A 19,673-nucleotide genomic window follows, 5' to 3' on the forward strand; every position below is an offset into this window, starting at 1 on the left:
TTCGTGCTGTATTATGTCTGAGCATAAAACACCACAGAAAATTAGTGTCTCGCCTCCCGAAACATAACCTAATGCATTTGCACCAGAGCCTAAAGAACTATATTAGTATGTGCTGCAACACTCCAATGAAACATGTCTAAAAGAATATGGTTTTGGTGTTAATAATTGCATTTTGACCTGTCTCCCAGTGCCAGCGGTATTCCAGTGCCAGTGACATTCCAGTTAGCACTGCCCATTAGAAGTGTGTGTGTGGCAAGACACAACCAAACTGACAAATATGGAGATTTACGTTCTTTACAGAGTACCTTGCACCGAATTTTAAGTTGGGAAAATGTTTGGCCAGAACAGACAAAATTAAATTTTGTAACGTATAGATGTTCTGCATGAGAACATGCAGACTATGTTTTGGGGTTTTTTTAAATGAAGAAAATATATGCAAATGTTTTCACCCTTTCAATTTAAAGTAACCTTGGGGGATGCAATTACTGCACTGCATCCATTTTCAAAGATCTTTAATATATCTGCACACAGCATTTGAGCCTGGGGTGGTGTACTACTCTCAACATCAGAGAAGAGCCATGCAATCTGGAGGCATTTCTGCAGGGATCGCTGACTTACCGCTAGAAGATTTGTCTTTTTATGTCTTTCTTTGAAGACCTAATGAACTTAGGAAAAGCAAGAGATTAGAAGGATTTATGGACCAAAGCCTGATTGACTGGACCAGGACAATATTGGCAACAAATGCAAATATTGCACTGCTTTAGTTTCTCTGGTTTGCAACAGAACAGGGCAGGGGGATGTGATGGGGCATCTCATTCTCGCCTCGCACACCTCTTGCTCACCAGAGCCGGGTGGCATGGGACACGGCAACCTCACCTGCAGCACTGACCCTCCTGCTCTTGCACGTGTACATCTTTGCATCACCCCTGCAGTGTCATGGGAGAAACCATCCACACGAATGCTGCCAGAGTGGCATAAAAATCTAGATTTTTCTAAACAAGAGACAGGCCCTCTGTCTGTGGTCATTCTTGTAGACCAAGTAAGCCACCAGCTGCAGGCCAAGCCAGACAGCCAGGGGAAAAGGGCAGACAGACTCGTACGGGCTGAGTATTGAAGGCTGAGTTCAACCCCGCTCACTGCAGCACCATCAGAGCTGTCTACACACCTGCCTAGGGAAAGAAATTGTGTTTGTGCTGTAATTAATTTGCTGCAATTAGCTTGTAGCGATTACTTGAGCACACAACTTAGAAGGTTTTTTTTTCTCTCCTGACAGAATCACCTCTGCAGCACCCTGGGTGCAGCTTGGAGGAAGGTGCATGGGCTGCGGGAGGGAAGAATCTGAGGGAAAGGAGGCTCAGAAAAGTCAGGCTGCACATGCATGAATGATGTGCCCTGTTTCTGTAAATCATTCTCTCTGTAAAGAGGCAGTTTAGCTTCAGAAACCCTGCCATCTTATGTTACTACCCAAAACACAATAAACAAAACAGCCCCACAGCTACGAAACCTAAGGGGATGCTTACTCATCTGTGAACAAGCCATTCTCCTCCACACATGAAAGGCATCGATGCAAGAGCACAAATTAATCATACAGAGCATCTTCAGGATCTGTTATTGCCCCCAGAGAGTAAACAATTAGGTCCTGCAGTGCATCTGACCCTTCCCTTCGCAAGGCTGGAGGCACAAGCACATCCTGCAGCCCAGCCGGGGCTCCCAGTGAGCAGAGCTCCAACAGGCACTGGGATGCAGAGAGCAAAGGTCTCTCTTCCAACTCGGCTCCTTCTCTCTGTTTACACCCCCTCAGCGAGGCCGAAGAAATGAGATGCACTGCAAAGCACAGCACAGGGGCTGACTCCATTTTGCAGGCACCTTCCCTCTGCCACGAGCTTTCAAACGGGAGAAAGCTGCTGGTGCAGGAGCCTCTGAGCACAACTGCCATGTCGTATACACAAAAACAACACAAGTGTGAGCATATGCAAAGAGAGGCACACAAGCTACCCCACTTGGATACACAACGGTTTTTAAGCATGTAGAAGGAAATTAGCAAGAGCTGGTGAAGAGGCGAGAGCACTGAAGGGACGAGGCATTGCGATGAGCTCCACGGATTCCTACTCTTCCCCCCCAGCAACGTAAGGGAGCAGGGTGAAAGGAAAAATCACCTCCACACAGACTGTACACTAGAAGCATTCACAAATTACTTCACTTGTCCCTTTTGTAAGCAGAAGATATTCTCCAAGCACATAGCAGCACCCTGTATGGCTACTTGAAACAAACCCCAGCACCTGAGTCGGTGCCTGCTGCTCTCAGGTGGCACCCAGGGCGTTAAGCATCCCCAGGGCCACGAAGTGCCACTGCTCACCCCACAGGTGAGCGGGGAGAGCTGTAAAAGCATTAAGTGCTGACTTCAAATAGGACTGGTGCTTCTCTCTCTTTCCATGTGCCACTTCAGCTAAATCAAACTAAGCACAAACAAAATGCAACAGGAAAGACTCTCAAAGCAGACAAAGACAGGCAAACTTTAAAATTCAATGTGAGTTTTGCATCTATGTCTCCTGCCTATCACAGCTCAAACATACTAGTCAGGGTCTTTGTCCCACATTGTCTGTAACCTCTGTCACTGCACATGATGAGATTCATGTTCATTTCACCAAATATGAAGATGAGCAATAGCATCACTCTGTTCTGTCAAGTCAATTAGCCCAGGTATTATACAGATGTGGCACGTCCCTTTGATTAAATGCCAAATGAAGATAAAGCACTGAACATTGCCTATTAAGTATATTTGCCAACAAATTTCATATGTTATGGCAAAAAAAAACCCCGAACCCAAGTCACTGGAGTCTCATTTCTTCCTAGACTAGAAGGGGTCTATTTAATCTTCACTGCTGGCAGGCAACATAACACAGGGTTCAGTGGAGCAACATTTATTATCGATCTTCCTCCTTATTTAGGAGAATTATTTCTCTTCTCTCCTGAAGGTTTGGAAAGAGTCTTTTAAAAATAAATCTATTCAATTTGGGCTTTTAATTGCCTTTGCAAGGTAACAGAGTCACTTCCACCGATAAAAATAGGTTTGTTTTCATTAAAAGGGTGACCCTAGCAGCGAGGTAGTGAGGGATTTCAGAGTCCCAGATGAGGTGGCAATCAAGAAGCCAGTTACACAACGTTATCATTGCAAAAGAAAGCCAAAAGCAGCTTTCTGTGGCACTGCTCCCTGCAGCACGCATCCCAGAGCTGCAGCAGGAACACCCTGCAGCTGCCTGCAGCCCATGCTCCGCACCAGCCAGCCACCGGAGATGAACTTCTTCCCACAGCAGGGAAAGATATGAAAAACAGAACCCTGTGAGCAGCAGACTAAGACTATTTTTCTTCCTCTGGCATCACAAGGTCCCCTCCACAAAAAGCCTGCTCCCACTTCATCCCACGGGCTCATTTGCAAGTAGAATTGCTTGTACTGACAGCGTCCTACAGGTACCAGCACTGGCTTCAGGACAATTACTTCTTAGCATGTGCTACCTTGTGACTTAATGACTTTAAATATTGCCTTTCCTCCAAATATGGTTCAGCCCAGGCTGACAATGAAGCTGCCTTGATTTCACATGCACATCTGCCACTCAAGCCTGCTCTGCTGTACAAACCCTTCAGGTATTGCTTCCCTCAAAGTGAGACAGATCAAGGTTACTGAGCAGTGCCTACAGCATCCGCTGCTACTGAACCTGGTTATCCTATGGGCTACCATATGACAAATATACAATAATAGTAATAATTCTATGAACATATAAAGTGACATTTGCATCACAACTGCAGTTTTCCAAGTGACGTGCCCAAATGTGTCCCATCTGAGACACAGAGCACTACTTAACAGCAAAATGCAGAGCAACACACCTCGCTTTGCTTTGGCTTATTAAGGTGCAGAGAAGCAGACGGAGGACGCAGACTAATCATCTACGTACAATTTGTTCACTCGGCAGAAAATTCACAAACCTGCAGGCCACAGTGGTGAGCTGTGGATTAAATTAAAAGTTTCTGCGACGCAGAGCCAGCAGCAGCAGGTCACTGCTCTTCCTTGAGACGCTGGCGAAGTGGACGTGCACGTTGCTGGGATTCCTGGTAAATGAACTGATGGATCCGCACACATCACTGCTCCCTTCCAAAGACACAAGAGAGCCTCTAGCCAAGTGTGCACAACAAGGAAATGTCAGAGCCTGTTATTTCGGAGTTGCAGAACCAGGGAAATGGCCACAGCCTCAGAAGAATTGTGTTACTACACACACATAAACCAACCAGATTGCGCTTTAAAGAAGTGGTGCTTAATCTCTAGCAGCATGCACAAGACAGGTTCTCTGCATGCAAAGTGCACTCACCGAGTTTGTCTAACAGGGCACAGCGCTGTTTGTTTTGCATTGCTTGTAGTACCTACGTGAAACTGGACCATGTTTATTGCAGCTCTTTTTGCATTGCAGCGGGTTGGGTAAGAAGCCCGGTCTCTTTGTGCTGACTGTAGTAGGAAAACTATAAATCTTCATGAGCTCCCTCCTTCCAGTGGACAGAGTTACTTTTGTTTCCACTCCCCCCAAAGCCAGTAAGGAATAAACACCTTCCTTATGGCCAAGCACCGAACGGCTGCAGACTGGGACCCGGCTGGGGTCTGCACAAACACTGATCCTTTGGGACAGTTAAGGCTGGTTTTCTGTTAATTTTTTCTTCCTTCAAATCCTTTGAGTTTTCTCCTCCCTGTGAGCACGGACCCCCACGAGCCACAGTCTGCCACGGAGCTGCTGGCGGCGGTGCTGTCGGACGGGGTGCTCCGTGGGCGGCGGGACCCCGGCTGGAGGAGCTGCCAGCGACACCCAGCACCCGCAGGGTCTCCACCATGTCCAGCTCCCGAGGCTCCCTGCAGACCCGACCCTGCCGAACGCTTCGCCGCTCGCAGTGCCAACACGGCTGCAACACACTGGGTCTTCTGATACGGGAACAGCCTTCACCTGAACCCCCTGCCCATGGGGAGGGAAGGGCCAGAGCTCAGCGGGAGATGCGCGGCTCTGCAGACCCAGGCCCCAGCAGCGAGTGCATGGGGGGCTGTGCTGTGCCGTGTCGTGCCGTGCCAGGCAGTGCCTGGGCAGAGGTCTGCCGTTGGTGCGGCTCTGGGAGCGCTGGGCCCCCCATCCTGGGGCACAAAGATTTCTGCCCCAGCGCAAAACTCACCAGTGCGGCCGTGCTGGTAATGCCCAGATGCCGGCGAGGGCTCACTCCACCACGGCCACGGGTCCCAGCCTGGCACCCGCTGCATAGTGAGGGCAGCTCCGGGGACAGTTGGCCTCGGTGTCCTGAAACCAGCCTCCGCAAGCCGCCTCTCCACTGTCCCCATCACCGGTCCCCGCTGCCTCTCCACCATCTCCCTGCAGGTGCGCAGGTAACACGCTCGCAGCCAGTGCCCCCAGTGCGGGGCGGGATGGACAGGGTGGCCCAGCGAGCTCAGCCACGGCCACTGCTCCAGACCCACTGTCCCGCATCTCTCCGGGAGGGCTGCAGCACCCCGGGACGGCGGGCAGAGCAGCGTCTGGCTGTGGGTTTGCCTCAGCAAAGTCGGTAGAGCGAACAGCTTCCGTCTAGCCTGTAGGAATCCTACCAGCAGGAAAAGTTAAGACTTTCATTTTAGTTTTCTTTGCTCAGTGAACCATTTGTTTCTCTGAAGACAAAGAGGAAAGTTAAAAATTCATCTGTTATACAATCCCCGTGATTCATTTTTTGCTGCTCTTTATGTGTTGACACAAACCATGCTGGAGAAGGTGAAGAAAGTATGTTTATTTCTGATTGAAGGCTGATTACATCACTATCATGGGTAATGTAATAGAATAATTTTATACTCTTGGGAGAAATCTAAGAATAAATATGAAAAAGTAAAATATTTTGTTTCCACTGTCTCTGAAGATGAGTGATGATTAAGTGCTGTATTTACAGGATAGTTATCATACTCTAGACTCTGTGCTGAATAAATACTATCTTGAAAGGGTAAAAAAATCCATTGAAATATTTTAACTCACCACAAAATTAAAAAAAAAAATCCATGTATTTGTCCAAAGCGAAGGTTAGTTACATGTTAATTATTGAATCCACACAGGATCACTGTCCAAGAAAGCATTCTCTCCTCGCTGGCCAGTTCCTCTCTGCAGGATCTGCCTCGGTGGTGCTCCTCGCCTGTGGGGCTACTACTGGTTCTTCAAGCTGCAAGACAGGAACAAGCAGAAGTCACTCTCTGCCCTGCGTTCCCAGTTCAGAGCTGGTTTCTGAGCATCTCCTGAGGTCTGCCCATGCCTCTGCCTCCACCCTTGCCCGGGCAGCCCCAGGACCATCTGGCTCCCCTTCCCCAGCAGACGGTGCCCACCCCCGCCACCGCCCTTCAGCAGCCAAAGCTCCAGAGAGACTCAGTGCCCGAGGCAGACCCTGGGCCAAGCAGGACCGGACAAACCTGCAACCCTTCTCATAATGACTAAGAAACTTTTTAATGTGAGCAATGAAGAGATGTCAGTTCTAAAAAATCCCATATAAATAAACTCTTTCTACCTAAAGCACCCTTGCAATTTTAAGGACAGTTTTGTATTTTATGAAAGAAAACTGCTGTAACAATTTGCAAAAAGCGTACTTTCTGTAGGTCTTCAGTTTCATTTTGTTCGAGAGCCTACCAAACCCTGCAAAACTTGCCTTATTTGTGACCCAACGTATACGTGAGGAATTTCTCATTCGTTTGGCGATCTCAGGCTTACACTTTGGGAAATGGGTCCAATGCTGATGCTTCACATTAAAGTAATAATCTGTACACCTGACACCACAAAGCAAAGTTGCACGAGCCATTCTGGGGCTTTCAAATTGTGATCAAAACAGAAGATACCAGAGATACCTTTATTTTCACTTACATTTAAAGGGAAGAGAGAATATTTAATTCTTTAACAAGAGAAAGTATTACACACTCTCTCTTCATAGGTAGTGCAATTATTCAGCTGCTCTCTGGAACTGAAATAATGACAAATTAAAATGCCTTTCAATTCCATCTACCTTTTATAACTATTCATCTTCTGGAGTTATTATCACTCTAAAGGCTTTTTCATATTTTAGGCATCAGCCACTATACAGTACAGAGAGCACATGGAAAGCGTTAGCGCTACCAATAAAAGTTGCGGTCATTAAGGTAAGAAAAAAAAATAATTTGGCTTGGTTGTGAAGGATATGGTACAACTCACGTATTTACTATAATTTCCTGAAATTTATTAGAAATCTTATATCAAAGAGTGCATTCATTCTGGGTGAGGATGTGTAGGCGGGAGCTCAGCCTCCCATCACTTGGGATGGAGCTGGAAAAATCCAGGGGAAACAGAAATAACATTTTGCATAAAACCTGACACAGTTGAAGCCAGGCCAGGAATCACCAAAGCCTTCCTCTAGGCACATCTTGCCTCTGGGCAGATTAATTAACTTCCAAGGCCCCGAGCAGGGACAGCCGCAGATGCCACCCAAGGAGGGTGGGCAGAGCACCCAGGACCTGCCTGCGCCATGCCCACTGCCTGCGCCTTTGCCACCCCAAACACCGCAACCAGGAGCACGTTTCAGCCACAACGGGCTCTAAATGCTTGTTTACACTTTCTTAAATAGATTGAAAAAAATATGGAAATGCAATCATGGTGAAGGGTGACATTTCTCCAGGCACGATATTTACAGTATTTTGATTAGCTCCGACTTCTGAATAGCCAAGCAGCTTATGTTAATAAATACCCTATTCCAATTAGACATCTGTGTTCTCAATCAGGGAAAATAAAAAAAAAAGAAAAAAGAAAAGAAAAAAACTGCAGAGGCACCACGCCTGCTGTCACTTGCTCCTCAGCAGGCCATTAATCATCTGGGCTTTCACAGGGTGCAACCCAGTGACTAGGTGAAGGGCTGTGCAGAAAGGTCTTCAGAGCACACCTTCCAAATCAGAAAGGACCGTTTTCAACCACAAAAATTTCATCTCAACTGAATACTTCTCTCCTTTGGTAGGTTGGATGGATTTTACCCCAATGATAGCTGCAGGATTGGGTCCCCTCTCTGCGAAAATCCTAAAATTAATCAGAAAGCATGACTTTGAAAGAGAAACCTAGACGGGTATTAGCATCTATGAATGTGTAAATGAGTGGTTATAAAATGCCAGCATACATTTGTGAGCTCTAGATGTGGCAGAGAGGTCTGGCTGATCAAAGAGACAAAATAAAGGCGAGAAGATAAAATTCTTCTTTATGGAAGTGGGAATCATTATCCCCATATAGTCAGACTCTTAATTACTAGGGCTGGATCTCAGCCTCCAATTGCTGACAGCCAGAACGGTGGAGGATAGCTCTCAGCTCTCACTATCCGGCACATTATTACAGCGTTTAATATATTTGCAACCAGCCCAGAGATGGCACTTACATCAAACGTGGGTCTGGGCTCTGGTACTCTGCCAACAGCATCTTTCATCCTTTCATCCACAAGCCCCTGAGGAGCTACTTCAGAGCTGGAGCTGGGTCCTCCGGTGCAACTCACCCCAAACACAGCTATCTTCTCCAGGACGTAGCCATGACCACAGCACCCTGGTCCCACCCCCGCCGCCTGCCCGCGCTAATTAAAGGAGGGAAGTGCCTTTTGCAAAGCCCGAAGTCAATATTGCACATGAGCCTTTCTTTGAGCCCAGAATTTGAATGTCTTCTGGCTTCTTTCACAACTACCCAGGACTTAATTCTCTGTTGTTTGTTGCAAATCACTTTTAGCAGCAATCTTTCATCTTGCAGTTTACAGAAGCCAGAAAAGAGGGAAGATTTGTTTCCTTCAGCCTATTGCAAGCAGCAAGGAGCAAGGCTGGCATGTGATTCTCTCCCGGTATTTCAGAGACAACGTGCCGTCCTCCTTGCAGCCCCGCACCAGCCAGTGTTTTGGCTGCCACCAGTCCCCATAGAAAGGTGCTGGTGCTGACCACATCCAGCCAAAGCGGGCATCAGCACCGCTGCTTGCCTGGCACCTTGCTCGTCATTCTGCTGCTCTTCTGATCACTGCGGGGAGGAGGGAGGGAGAAGGGGAGATTAAAAAAACCCACATCTATTTCTGGAAAGCAAGTCAAACAATGACTCAATCATCTCTACACAGTTCATAAATCCCTAATTAAAGGTTTAGTGCTCCTCCCCGCTGCAGATGTTCCAGAGTCCAGCCTCATTTCAAAACCTGCTTCTGTGCTGGCGCGTGTGTGTGCCGCCACCGCGTCACTCCTTGGAGCCCCGGGCCGGAGCACTGCTCCCCCCGCACATTTAGAAGCAGCCCCTGCTCAGCTGCTCTGTGCGAACGCGCATTCCCATCGGAGCGGTGATGAACACTGCCTGACCCCTGATGTGAACAGACTGGATGCCAGATTTGCGAGGCTTTGAAAGAAATATTCTCCTGTATCTGACTCTCGCTCCAATTCCTGACTTTACGACAGGATAAAAAAAGGATGCATTTTTCCTTTATTTTCAAATATACAGGTTAAAGTAGCTGCACCCCAGGGAAAAAATGGGAGCTAGCAGACATTATCTTGCCTTGCATATTCATTGATCAGAGGGATAAGGACTAGCTCGCATTCGCCACCTCCTCCTGCCCCTTTTACTCAACACCAAAATACCAGCCAAGACACTTGCAGCTCTCCCCCTCCAACCCTTGTTTTCCCCATCTTTTGGTCAAACAGACTGAGTTGGAGGCATTCAGGTGAGCCCCTGAAATTCCTGTAAGCAAACAGCTGAGCCCTCCCCACCAGACACCCCGAAGGAAGAGCAGGCCGGCTGCAGGGGCCGCAGCCTCCAGCTCCTGCGCCGCTAACGGAGCTCCAGCACTGTCGGTGCCCGCACAGAGCGGGGACGAAGGTTCAAGCAACGTGGCCCTCTAAGCAGTAGTTCAAGGGCTGTATATGGTGGATTATTTAAAGCAACTGTAGCAGTGGCTCAGTTGTGTGTTGCGCTCTGGAGCGCTCTCAAGGACCATAATAAATACCCACAACTTGACTCGTTCCTCACAAAAGGTCTTTTCTCCTAATGCAGCTTTTCAGAAGGCTCAACTGCCCGGTATTTTTGGGCAGCTTCCCACCTGCAATCACCTTCCCTGCTAATCTGTCCCAGAGCAAAATCCCTTTCCTTTACAAACTGCTCCCCGCCTTTTACACACACACACATATATATATATATTTAATTATATGAAGTATGGCAGCTACATAAAATGTTTTGTTGCCTTGGCAACTGCAATCCACTGGCTTCAGACTGAGTTATAGGGAAGAGGGCAGTCTTGACACTAACCAACAATAATGAGAACAACAAAAAGCAGCGGACAAAACACTCGCCGAGGTCCACAGGAGGGCTGCAGGAGGGACGGCTTCCTCCCCTGGCACCCCAATGCCAAGCACACTCGCATCTGCCTCACCCTGCGCTCTCCAGCCAAGGTGCTGCCACGACCCAGCCTTGCTCAGCGCAAACTCGACAGCAGCACCGGCTCTGGGTTTCAAAATTAACTTTCTTTGTATAGAAGAGGCAATCATTTGTAGAAAGCTACAAAAACATAGATGCAGCCCTGTCAAAATCTGCTGTGTCTCTGCTGCCCTGCACATCCCTTTGTTCTGGAAACAGGGCTGAGCTGACGGCCAGCACACCTTCAGTCACTCATACAACAGTCAAAACACATTTTAGAGTAACTTGCCATAATGTGTTAATTTACAGCACTAGACATGAAGATTTCTTCCTCTTTGTCTGCACTACAGACAATTTCTGTACCCAGGAACGTTAGCTGTATAAACTGTATTTACCTTCTTGAATTCTTCTGCTACCTGCTACTATCACAAGCACCCAACCTGTGCAGCCAGCTCTGTACAAACACCACGGGCAAGGTCATCACTGTGCGGGGCAAACAGAGGAACTATCCTAAGACCTCCCCCAGACTCATGCTGGGGCTGCCCGCTGGGTCCGGCCCACTGAGCAGCCTATATGGCTGTTACAGACCCCTCAGGCTATGGGGGCAGAACTGATTCAGGACAACAGATTCGGGTAACTCACCCCCTCAGTCCCACAGAGAGGACAATGAAGCTGCAAAGGCAGCTTTAAACAAGGAGAGTAAAATCTGGTTACATCCTAATTACAGGGCGGAAAAAGCTTTTGTTGTGCACAAACCCAAGCTGCCAACCTATTGTCTCCCATGCTTCTGCACTTTCCTATAGGCGCTGGAGAGATCTCTGCCGCGCTGGGATACTTAGCCTCAAAGAAAATTGTATAAGAATGAACAACGAATGGAGGAAATAGAATAATCTGAGCAATTTCCCATAGAAATTGGTCAGACGAATGTCTCTAATTGGCATTCCATTATTACATTTGTAACATACTTTCTGTTGAATTTATTACTTTGTTTCCTCTTGTACTGAATGCCCATGAAAATCTCTTGGGACCAGATTTAAGTCATTATGAATAAATGATAAGAAACTAAATATAGAAAGACTGATAAGAATATTAATTTGCAGAAGAGGAAGGTCCTTATAAAAAAAAAAAAGCAGGAGTCCTGCAGGCCTCTGCACTACTCTGGTGTTCCCTGCACAGGCTGGCTTGATCCTCACCAAGATGAAAGAGAAATGTGCCTTCCTATCAATAATTCACATGCTTTCAGAGCTCCGGAAAGCTCTGGGAATGACTGCAACTTCCACCAAGCCTTGGCACTAAAATACCGTGGTGACATTTGGCTGAATGGCATCCCAGTGAGACGGGCTGGGATGCTGGGAGCCTCCCCAAACCCAGCGCAGCCCTCACCACGCCGGGTGCTGCTCCCTTCCCGGCCGCCCCATGTGTTCGGGACAGGATCCGGCTGTACCCTCCTGCTCACCGGCACCCCCGGCACCCCAGCGCTCTGCTCTCCCAGGTCTGAACGGCTGCGGGAGGTTCATCAGCCAAACAGCAGCAATGCCTCCCGCCACGGAATGGGGACTCCTCCAGCTCCCCATCCCGCAGCCTGGCCTCCCGCCACGCCTGCCAGGCAGGGAGCTGAGGGTCTCCACCCGATGGGCAGCGATAAACCACTGTGAATTATTGTCTCGACTCGTGCTGATCCTTTACCCAGACATCCCTTTCGATCTTGAGCTCTGTGGTAACACACTCCCCGTTCGGCTCCTACTCCAGCTACAGAATGAGACGAAGTAGAAAGACCCCGAGTCTTTGCAGTTTTTGTTGCAGGGAGCTGGAAGAAAATATTTGGGAAAGCAGCAGATGCAGAAGGAATGATCCTTCTGCAGAACCATCTATGTGTGGAGATGACACTCAGCTAGCTGCAGGTGACTGAGCACCGAAAGCGGAAGGTGTAGGTATAAACCAGGGTGAGGCACCCTCCCAATGCTGAGAAGTAGCAGCACACCTTTCCTGCACATCTCTATCCCTGTCCACGAGGCTGCTCTGATTTGAAATGAACTCCTTTATCCCTTGCAATAATACCAGCAGCAACAACAGCAGTAATAACACAAACTCAGAAGGACTGGCAGGGGAAGGATAAATTACAGCTCTGTGCCTGGGCAGCACATCACAGCTGCTCTCATTCCAGGTTTCCGACGGGGAAAGCTGTCAGCTCTACTTTCCAGCAGTGGGAATCTGTGGCGCTGGCTACGGACACCGACCCTGTCTGCACCGTCCTGCACGCTGCACATGTAACCTGCTGGAGCCGGGATGGGCAGCCAGTTAGACGTGCTAAAAGAGGAAGGGGGTGGAGGCAGAAGGGGCTTACTGGAGGTCCCAGACTGCCTGCAGCACAGCCTAAGCCCACGTCTCGCTTGCCTGACCCCAGCCCTCTCCTCCACAAAACATGGAGGCTGGTAGGTGTGCTGCATCACTACAGCCGCTCGACAATCGCCTCTCCTTCCACTTCACCCACCCTTCGCAAGGAGCGGGAGGAAGAACACCACCTCATTAGAAAATCAGTTCCTTCTGCTAATTGGGATCCTGAATATGACTACATGCTCAGGTCCAGAAAGGGTAGCATCTGGAAGACATTCAAACGCTCTGTGAATAAATAGGATAGAGGCAACACGAATAATACTGGGGATCTTTGAAGGTCTAACATCATCTGGGGAAGGTCTGCGTTTATCCTTTGGTAGCTTAAGTAAAATTAGACATTGACATTAGTACATATTGCTGGTTCTGATCATCCTGCCTCATCTTTCAGACTGCCCTTAAAGCTACCTGAAATATTTCAGTAACTAATGACACCTTTTATATCCTTCCTCTAATCTGGGCAGTCCTGAGTGCTTCAGCCTGAAACGGTTCCCAAAGCTCACACATAAGTGTATTAAGAGAGATTAGTTGATTAATCTCCTCTCTGGTAACATGTATCTTTATCACTTCATTTTAATAATTTGTACTAATTGACAGAGCAGACTCCCTCCAATTCTCAAAGTTGGGTAATACATAATTGCTCTAAATCACAGCATAAACATTTTCATTTGGAAACACCTAATCCCATTACACTCCCAGTATCTCTTCCAAGGTTTAACACATGAAAGATGCTGCAAACTCGGTGTCATTAAGCACAAATGCCTGTGACATCAGGACCAGAAGTTGTTAACATCTTGGGTCACTGTTGCCCATTCCTTCTTCACCCTTCCCAAACCAGCAGGCACCGCGCAGTTTGAGGAGAGGATGGGCAGCTATTTGGGTTTCCCAGCATGCATCTTCTGGCATGGTTCAGCAGGGAGGGACAGAAAACCCATCACTGGGCTGAGGACGTGGGGAAGAGACACGCAGGGCTCCACGGTAATCTGTGCTGCAAATGCCTGCGGCACTGGGCACCGTTGTGAGCAGGATTAAAGGAGTGCTCCTGCCCCAAAGCTGATAACCTATGAAGGACAAGCTGAGGACGAGGGGCATCCCTGAGGATGTGCAGGACAACAGCCAGGGGAATGGGGGGGATAGGGGGTGTCCTGAGAAGGAGCGGCTAGAGGAGGGGTCTGCGGGAGAGAAGGAAGATGCTCAGGAAAGCAGGACAACCCCTTAGCACCCTTCACCTCTCCAGGCAGGAGCCCCATCCACGGGACATTTGCGGGCTCAGGGCTCTGCAGGACAACCCCAGAGCCTCGGGCAGAAACGCGGGAAGGCAGGAGCAGCACCCAGCAGCCGGTACGGAGGCTGCATGGGACACATCACGTGGGACACATCATGGCCCGATGGTGGGTTTCCTGGGGCATGCTGTGGCTGGTGGGAGATTGCCAGCAAACAGCAGAACTGCCCTCCGCACCTCGGTGGGACGCTGGGACACCCAGCTGGGCTCAGCCCTGCACGCCCCAAGCTGGAGGGGCCACCCCTATCTGTGTTAGCAAAACACCCAGAGCTCCTCAGATGACGGGGTTATCGGAGCGTAAGCATTACAGTACGTGTGCGTTCACGTAGGCAGGCACAGGCAGGCGGGAGGCCACCAGGAAAAGCACGCAGGTACCCACTTGGTCTGATGCTTGGAGCCCTTCAGGTGCGCATGGTACTGCTCTATCGAGTTCAGGGTGACATTGCAGATGTTGCACGTGTAGCTGCGCTTCAGGCCTGCAAAGAAAACCTGGAGTCATTAACTGTGCACTGCCCTCAGCACCAGCCGTGTGTGTCGGTGCAGGCTGAGGGCAAGCTCAGGGCTGCACTGGGAGGAAAAACATCTTCGTGTCGGGGCTACAGACTACTCAGAATCAACATGGCAGCTGGAAAGTACAACTGAGTGATAATGGCTTAAGAAAGGGGAGGGGGGGGAGAAAAAAAAAAACAACAACAAAAAAAGCAGTAACCCTTGCTCCCAGCCAACTTTTAATTAATTAGAAGATACTCGGATCTCAAATTTCATTTCCAGTTGCCCAGACATTTCTCTTTACAGTTACCCATCTATTTACTTTTCCAGGCCAGGGTATCCAAGCATTAGTGAAGCCTAAAGAAATATTCTTAAGAGGCACAGTCTGAGCAGAATGAAGCAGGTTTCACAGGCAAATACTTCCTGGACACCGCAGTCCCCACAGTTCCTCAGCGCCCACATCCCTCTCCTGTGACTCTCACAAGGCACCACTGCGCTCAAGACTAACCAGCACATGAGGCCCTACTCATTCCCCTGGGTTCTGATAGTGATCAAATTCAGGGCAGTTCCTCATTAGTGTATTTAGGAGCTAGGTCACTTAGGATCTTATTTTTCTTCCCCCAGAGGGACCCACCCTGATTTATCCACCAAAGCAAACACCATGTTTGCTGGGAGCTGCTGATCACTGAGAGCTGGTGACTCGGCAGCCTTTGTCTGAAGGTCAAAGCTGGAAGCCTGGCGTGGGTACCAAGTGGCCATACAAAAGCTGGATGCCAGGAGCTCATTTGCCTGACAGATTTATTCTTGGCTACGATACCTGTCTACAGCCCCTGACCGCAAAGCAGCCCTTGCTTTGCTAATTTTAGCCCTTCACAGACACAATAACAACCAACTATTTATATAGCTGTTGCTCTTGCTGCTGGCCAACTGAGTACCACTGAACTAGAAAGAACATCTCAGTGGGTTCACAGTAGAAACGTTATGAAATTCAGTTGGCTTTGGTTTTGGGGAGGTTTGGGGGGTTTTGTTTGTTTATTTTTTACTTTCTAACAAATCTCTTAGCTGCCTCTGCTACTTTCCACTTCATTGTTTATTGGATTGCCACAGTTACAAGTGATTTGCTAGGTAACTATGCTGCATTTCATTGGATTGTGATGCAAACTGCAGAGAAGCTACCTAAGTGCAGCAGTGCTGTCAGCCGAGCAAGTTAAGGCAGGACCAGACCAGGCAGGCGACCGTGCAACACTGGAGATGTGCACGGGTCGTATGCACGCAAGGTCTGTCTATCTGCTAGCAAAAAGGAGACAAATGGTGTCAGCAGCACTGAACCAAACCACACAAACACTTCCAGAGCAACAGAAGTGTGGACTATGGCCTGTCCCGCTCCCTGGGTCAGGACAGGGCAAAGGCTGCACCTCGGAAGAGGCTGCTGGACCCACGGGAAAGACACCCCCCACCCCAAGGAGCACCACCCATGGCTCCCTGCATGGGAAAAGCACTTGGTTTAAACAGCATTTCTCCCCTAATTCACTGCTCTGCCTCTGGGCACAGATTGCAGGGAAGAAAAAACCCAGGCAATTAAGCAGATTCATGCACATCTCAAACAGAAACTGCAAAGCAATTTATAAGCAAAGTCAGAGAAAGTCCCTCAGCACGTTCACTGGAAAAATCCGAGCTGAAGAACTAAACCCAACAAGATCAGCCTGTGTTTTGTCTATTCAGCTAAGATCAGACTTCACATCTCTGAGACATCCACAGCAGACAAGACATTTATTCACCTAAGAGCATGCACGCACAGAACATGAACAGGAGACTTTGCAGAATTATATCTGCAGGCACTGCTGACCATGGCACGATAATAAGAGAAGAGCCACGTTTCTCTGTATGCAACTTAGAAACATCTTCAAACTGGGTTCAACTACCACCTCTGGAAAACTGAAAATCTGGAAACAGGGACCCAGCAGACAGGCAGCAGTCAGAATTGGAGGTGAAGGAGAAAAGACCTTTTTCCAAGGCAGCATGCTGCCCAGCAGCTGCTGGGAACAGCTGATAATTCGTGTCAGTTTGTCTCCTGGAAAAACGTTTGGTCCAGTTCTGAGGCATTTACTCTGAGTGCCCTGGCACACTCCTCCCTCCCTCTGGAGAGGACACTAGCCTGCTTAGCACAGGATAGATCATGTAATTATTTACACATTAATGTTCTATTTTGACTTTCTCAACAAGCTTTCACCCAAAACATTCCTCACAACTTTCTGTAATCACAGACCACCACAATGCTACTGGGGAAGTTCCTCCACACCTGCAAAACCTGCAAAAGCAGATCCAATTAGTTTCTTTCTTTCTTTTCTTTTCTTTTTTTTTTTTTTTCTTCATTATCCTTCCATAAGTGACCTGGGCCAAGAGATGGACCGCTAGCTGGGTGGTCCCATCTATTTCTTGTGGGAGAAATGAGAAGCCTCTTCTAAGAACCAGAGCAGCAACAAAACCAGGTCCTGCAGAAGGGAACGGAGTGCAGCTGAACGTACATTGAATGCCTGTTTCTCTTCTGGACATCCCTGAGAGGTAGAGCAGTCTGAGGGCTCTTGTTCCTGGTATGCAGGCCAAAACCTGACATGAATTAAGCATTTAAATGCAGACATAAGTGTTTCAGACCCTGATTCTGTTGTCTCCCTTACTATGCTGAGTGTCAGAGAGTGGTTTCTTCTGCCCTCCTCTCTCTTGTATTTTAACATCCTAATAATTCCCTTGGCATCACAGACTGCATTAGCATCACTGACATTACATGTCCATCAGCATCACAGCAAACCATTGATGCTAAAGTAATTTCTGCCCTGTACTCCTAGGAAAAAGAGAATTGCGATTTTAGAGTCTCTGTGGTGAGGTCTCTGCTCTGCACTGATTCACTTTCATGAAGATCTGAACAGATCATTTCAAGCTTAATTGAAGGGATCCACTTAAAAATACCAGAGTTGTGGGATTCTCAGCATGGGCTGCTGTGCTCTTTAGAAACAGTTTTAATGTACCATATCATAGTCTCTTTTGACTTTCTGCAGTATTATTTCTTTGCAGAAATTGTTAAAACAATTCATTTAGAACAAATAATGCACGGCATTCTTGAATTTGATCAGTTTATGCATACCATAATCAGCTGCAAAGGCTATATACAAACTTACCATTTCCCAGCTGCACCTACAGACTCCAAAAAAAATAACTTGTCTTTTTTTGAACTTCAGACACAAGCTATACTACCCACCCCACTTTTCTCAAACACTTCATACATCTCTCACCTAGGAATCTGGCCCAACATGAAGTTAAACATCTTCTCTAAGAAATACTTCAAAAAAATTCAGATGAGTACTTGAGAATAGCAAGCAAGCGATTATGCGTAAGTATTTAAATAGTCACCTCTATTTTTGTGTGTTATGATGTGGCACAGAACAAAACTCAAATTGCAGATATGCTTATGGATGCTCTCCTTACTGAATTTATTCTTGGTGCAGTAGCAATGGTTTTATAGTCAAACCCTCTGTCCGTAGCTGGCAGCTCCTGCTTCCTTTATTAAGGCAACAGGCATCAGAAACCCCCTACACACATGCCACAGCACAGGGGAGAGCATGGAAAAGGCAGTGCATGGCTGACACAGGCGCTGCGTTAGCACCTTGCTGCAGACCAAGCCCTCAGACCATGCCGTGATTGCTGCACGGCAGAGATCAGGGCTGGGGAACGAAAAACCTGGTAATACTTTAAATTAAGGTAATAAGGTTCTAATGCTCAGCAGCTAATTTAACAGCGTACATTAACAGCAGCCTTATTGAATCTTAATTACTTGTGTAGGTGGAAACGCCATCAGCAATTACAGTTTTTAACTCAGGACACTGTTTTTTTTCCCACCAGCGTGTCACAGCTGCACATGATGATGAACAAGGGGGGAACCCTGTCCCCCACGCCCAGCACCGGCAGCACGCAGCACTGCTCCACCACAGCAGCTCTTCCCACTGGCTGATGCTATGAACTCGTTTGCGCTCAGCGGAATCACACACCTGCTAGTGTGCACAGATAGGTTTGAGATGGATGGCAATGTCGCTGGGGCTGGACCAGCGCCAATCTGCACCTGCGGCAGGACGAGGACTGCAGGACCCCTTGGCTGAGTCCCCCATCCTGGATGGGCTTGTACAGGGAGAGTCTTGGGTGTGACATGAACTCCACCGAAACGAGACACGGAGAAAGGAAACTAGCCTGAGATGAGCTGCAAGATGAAACCAGCGGCAATAATCACCTCCATAACATCAAAATTAACAGTATGTGATCTCACTGGAGCTCACCAAAGCTGCCAACTTGGCTGAAACTGTGGTTCCATAAAACGCTACCAACCAAAGCATGTTGGAGTTGAGTATTAGCACAGCAAGCACTCTGCAACGGGAAGGTGGTCCCAACCAGAGCAGTCTGTGCTAGGAAATGCTGGGCTCTGTCTGTATTCACACCGACTTTTGTACCCTCACGACACATCAGCATTCCCTCCCTTACATCATGACATGCATTCATGTAAAATGGAATGTGCTCTTTTATCCATTAAATAAAATATTAGCAAGTAAAGTCATTAATGTCATTCTGCATAAAATGCACTAAAATACATTCCAGGGAAGGACTTGTTAATAACATCGCTTTTTACTAACCAAACGTGACAGCACAGAATGAAAAATATTTATAAGGCACACAAAGAAATTATAGGCTGAGAAGGAAAAGAAAACTCAGCTCTTGCCTGATTTCACAAGATGGCACCTGCGACTGTGACAATTCACCTGAAAACACAAAGGCTTCAGGTGACAACATCCCTGTGCAGCCCTCCCGATCCTGCTTTATGGAGAGGCAGCTGCATTTTATTTTAGGGATCCACAGTGTAATGCCCTTGAGAGGCACCAGCCTCTGCCCCAGGGCATGGTGCTTTTCCTATTCTCCAGGGACTGAGTGTCCTGGGAAGAAGACCAATGTTCCTGCATGGGGAGGATCTTACAGGATCCCATCTAATCAGCTCCAGGCTGGCCCAGAATCTGTCTCCATCACTATGTAAAATTCAGGTTCTACTA

The 19,673-nt window shown here is 48.0% G+C and overlaps 1 protein-coding gene across 2 annotated transcripts in view; it reads right to left on the reverse strand.

Annotated features, from left to right (window-relative positions):
* Window positions 1-5,650: 5,650 nt before the first annotated feature.
* The window catches only part of ZMAT4 (zinc finger matrin-type 4), a 67,082-nt gene continuing 53,059 nt past the window's right edge, over window positions 5,651-19,673 (reverse strand). For both annotated transcript variants that reach the window (XM_037371784.1, XM_037371783.1), the window contains 2 exons: window positions 14,480-14,576; window positions 5,651-6,222 (listed from right to left, as the gene is read on the reverse strand). In XM_037371784.1, coding sequence (XP_037227681.1) covers window positions 6,207-6,222; window positions 14,480-14,576 — 113 coding nt within the window. In that variant the 3' untranslated portion in view covers window positions 5,651-6,206. The remainder of the gene's footprint in view (window positions 6,223-14,479; window positions 14,577-19,673) is intronic.

The sequence above is a fragment of the Falco rusticolus genome, chromosome 20 (genome assembly GCF_015220075.1).
Source record: "Falco rusticolus isolate bFalRus1 chromosome 20, bFalRus1.pri, whole genome shotgun sequence".
Taxonomy (NCBI): domain Eukaryota; kingdom Metazoa; phylum Chordata; class Aves; order Falconiformes; family Falconidae; genus Falco; species Falco rusticolus.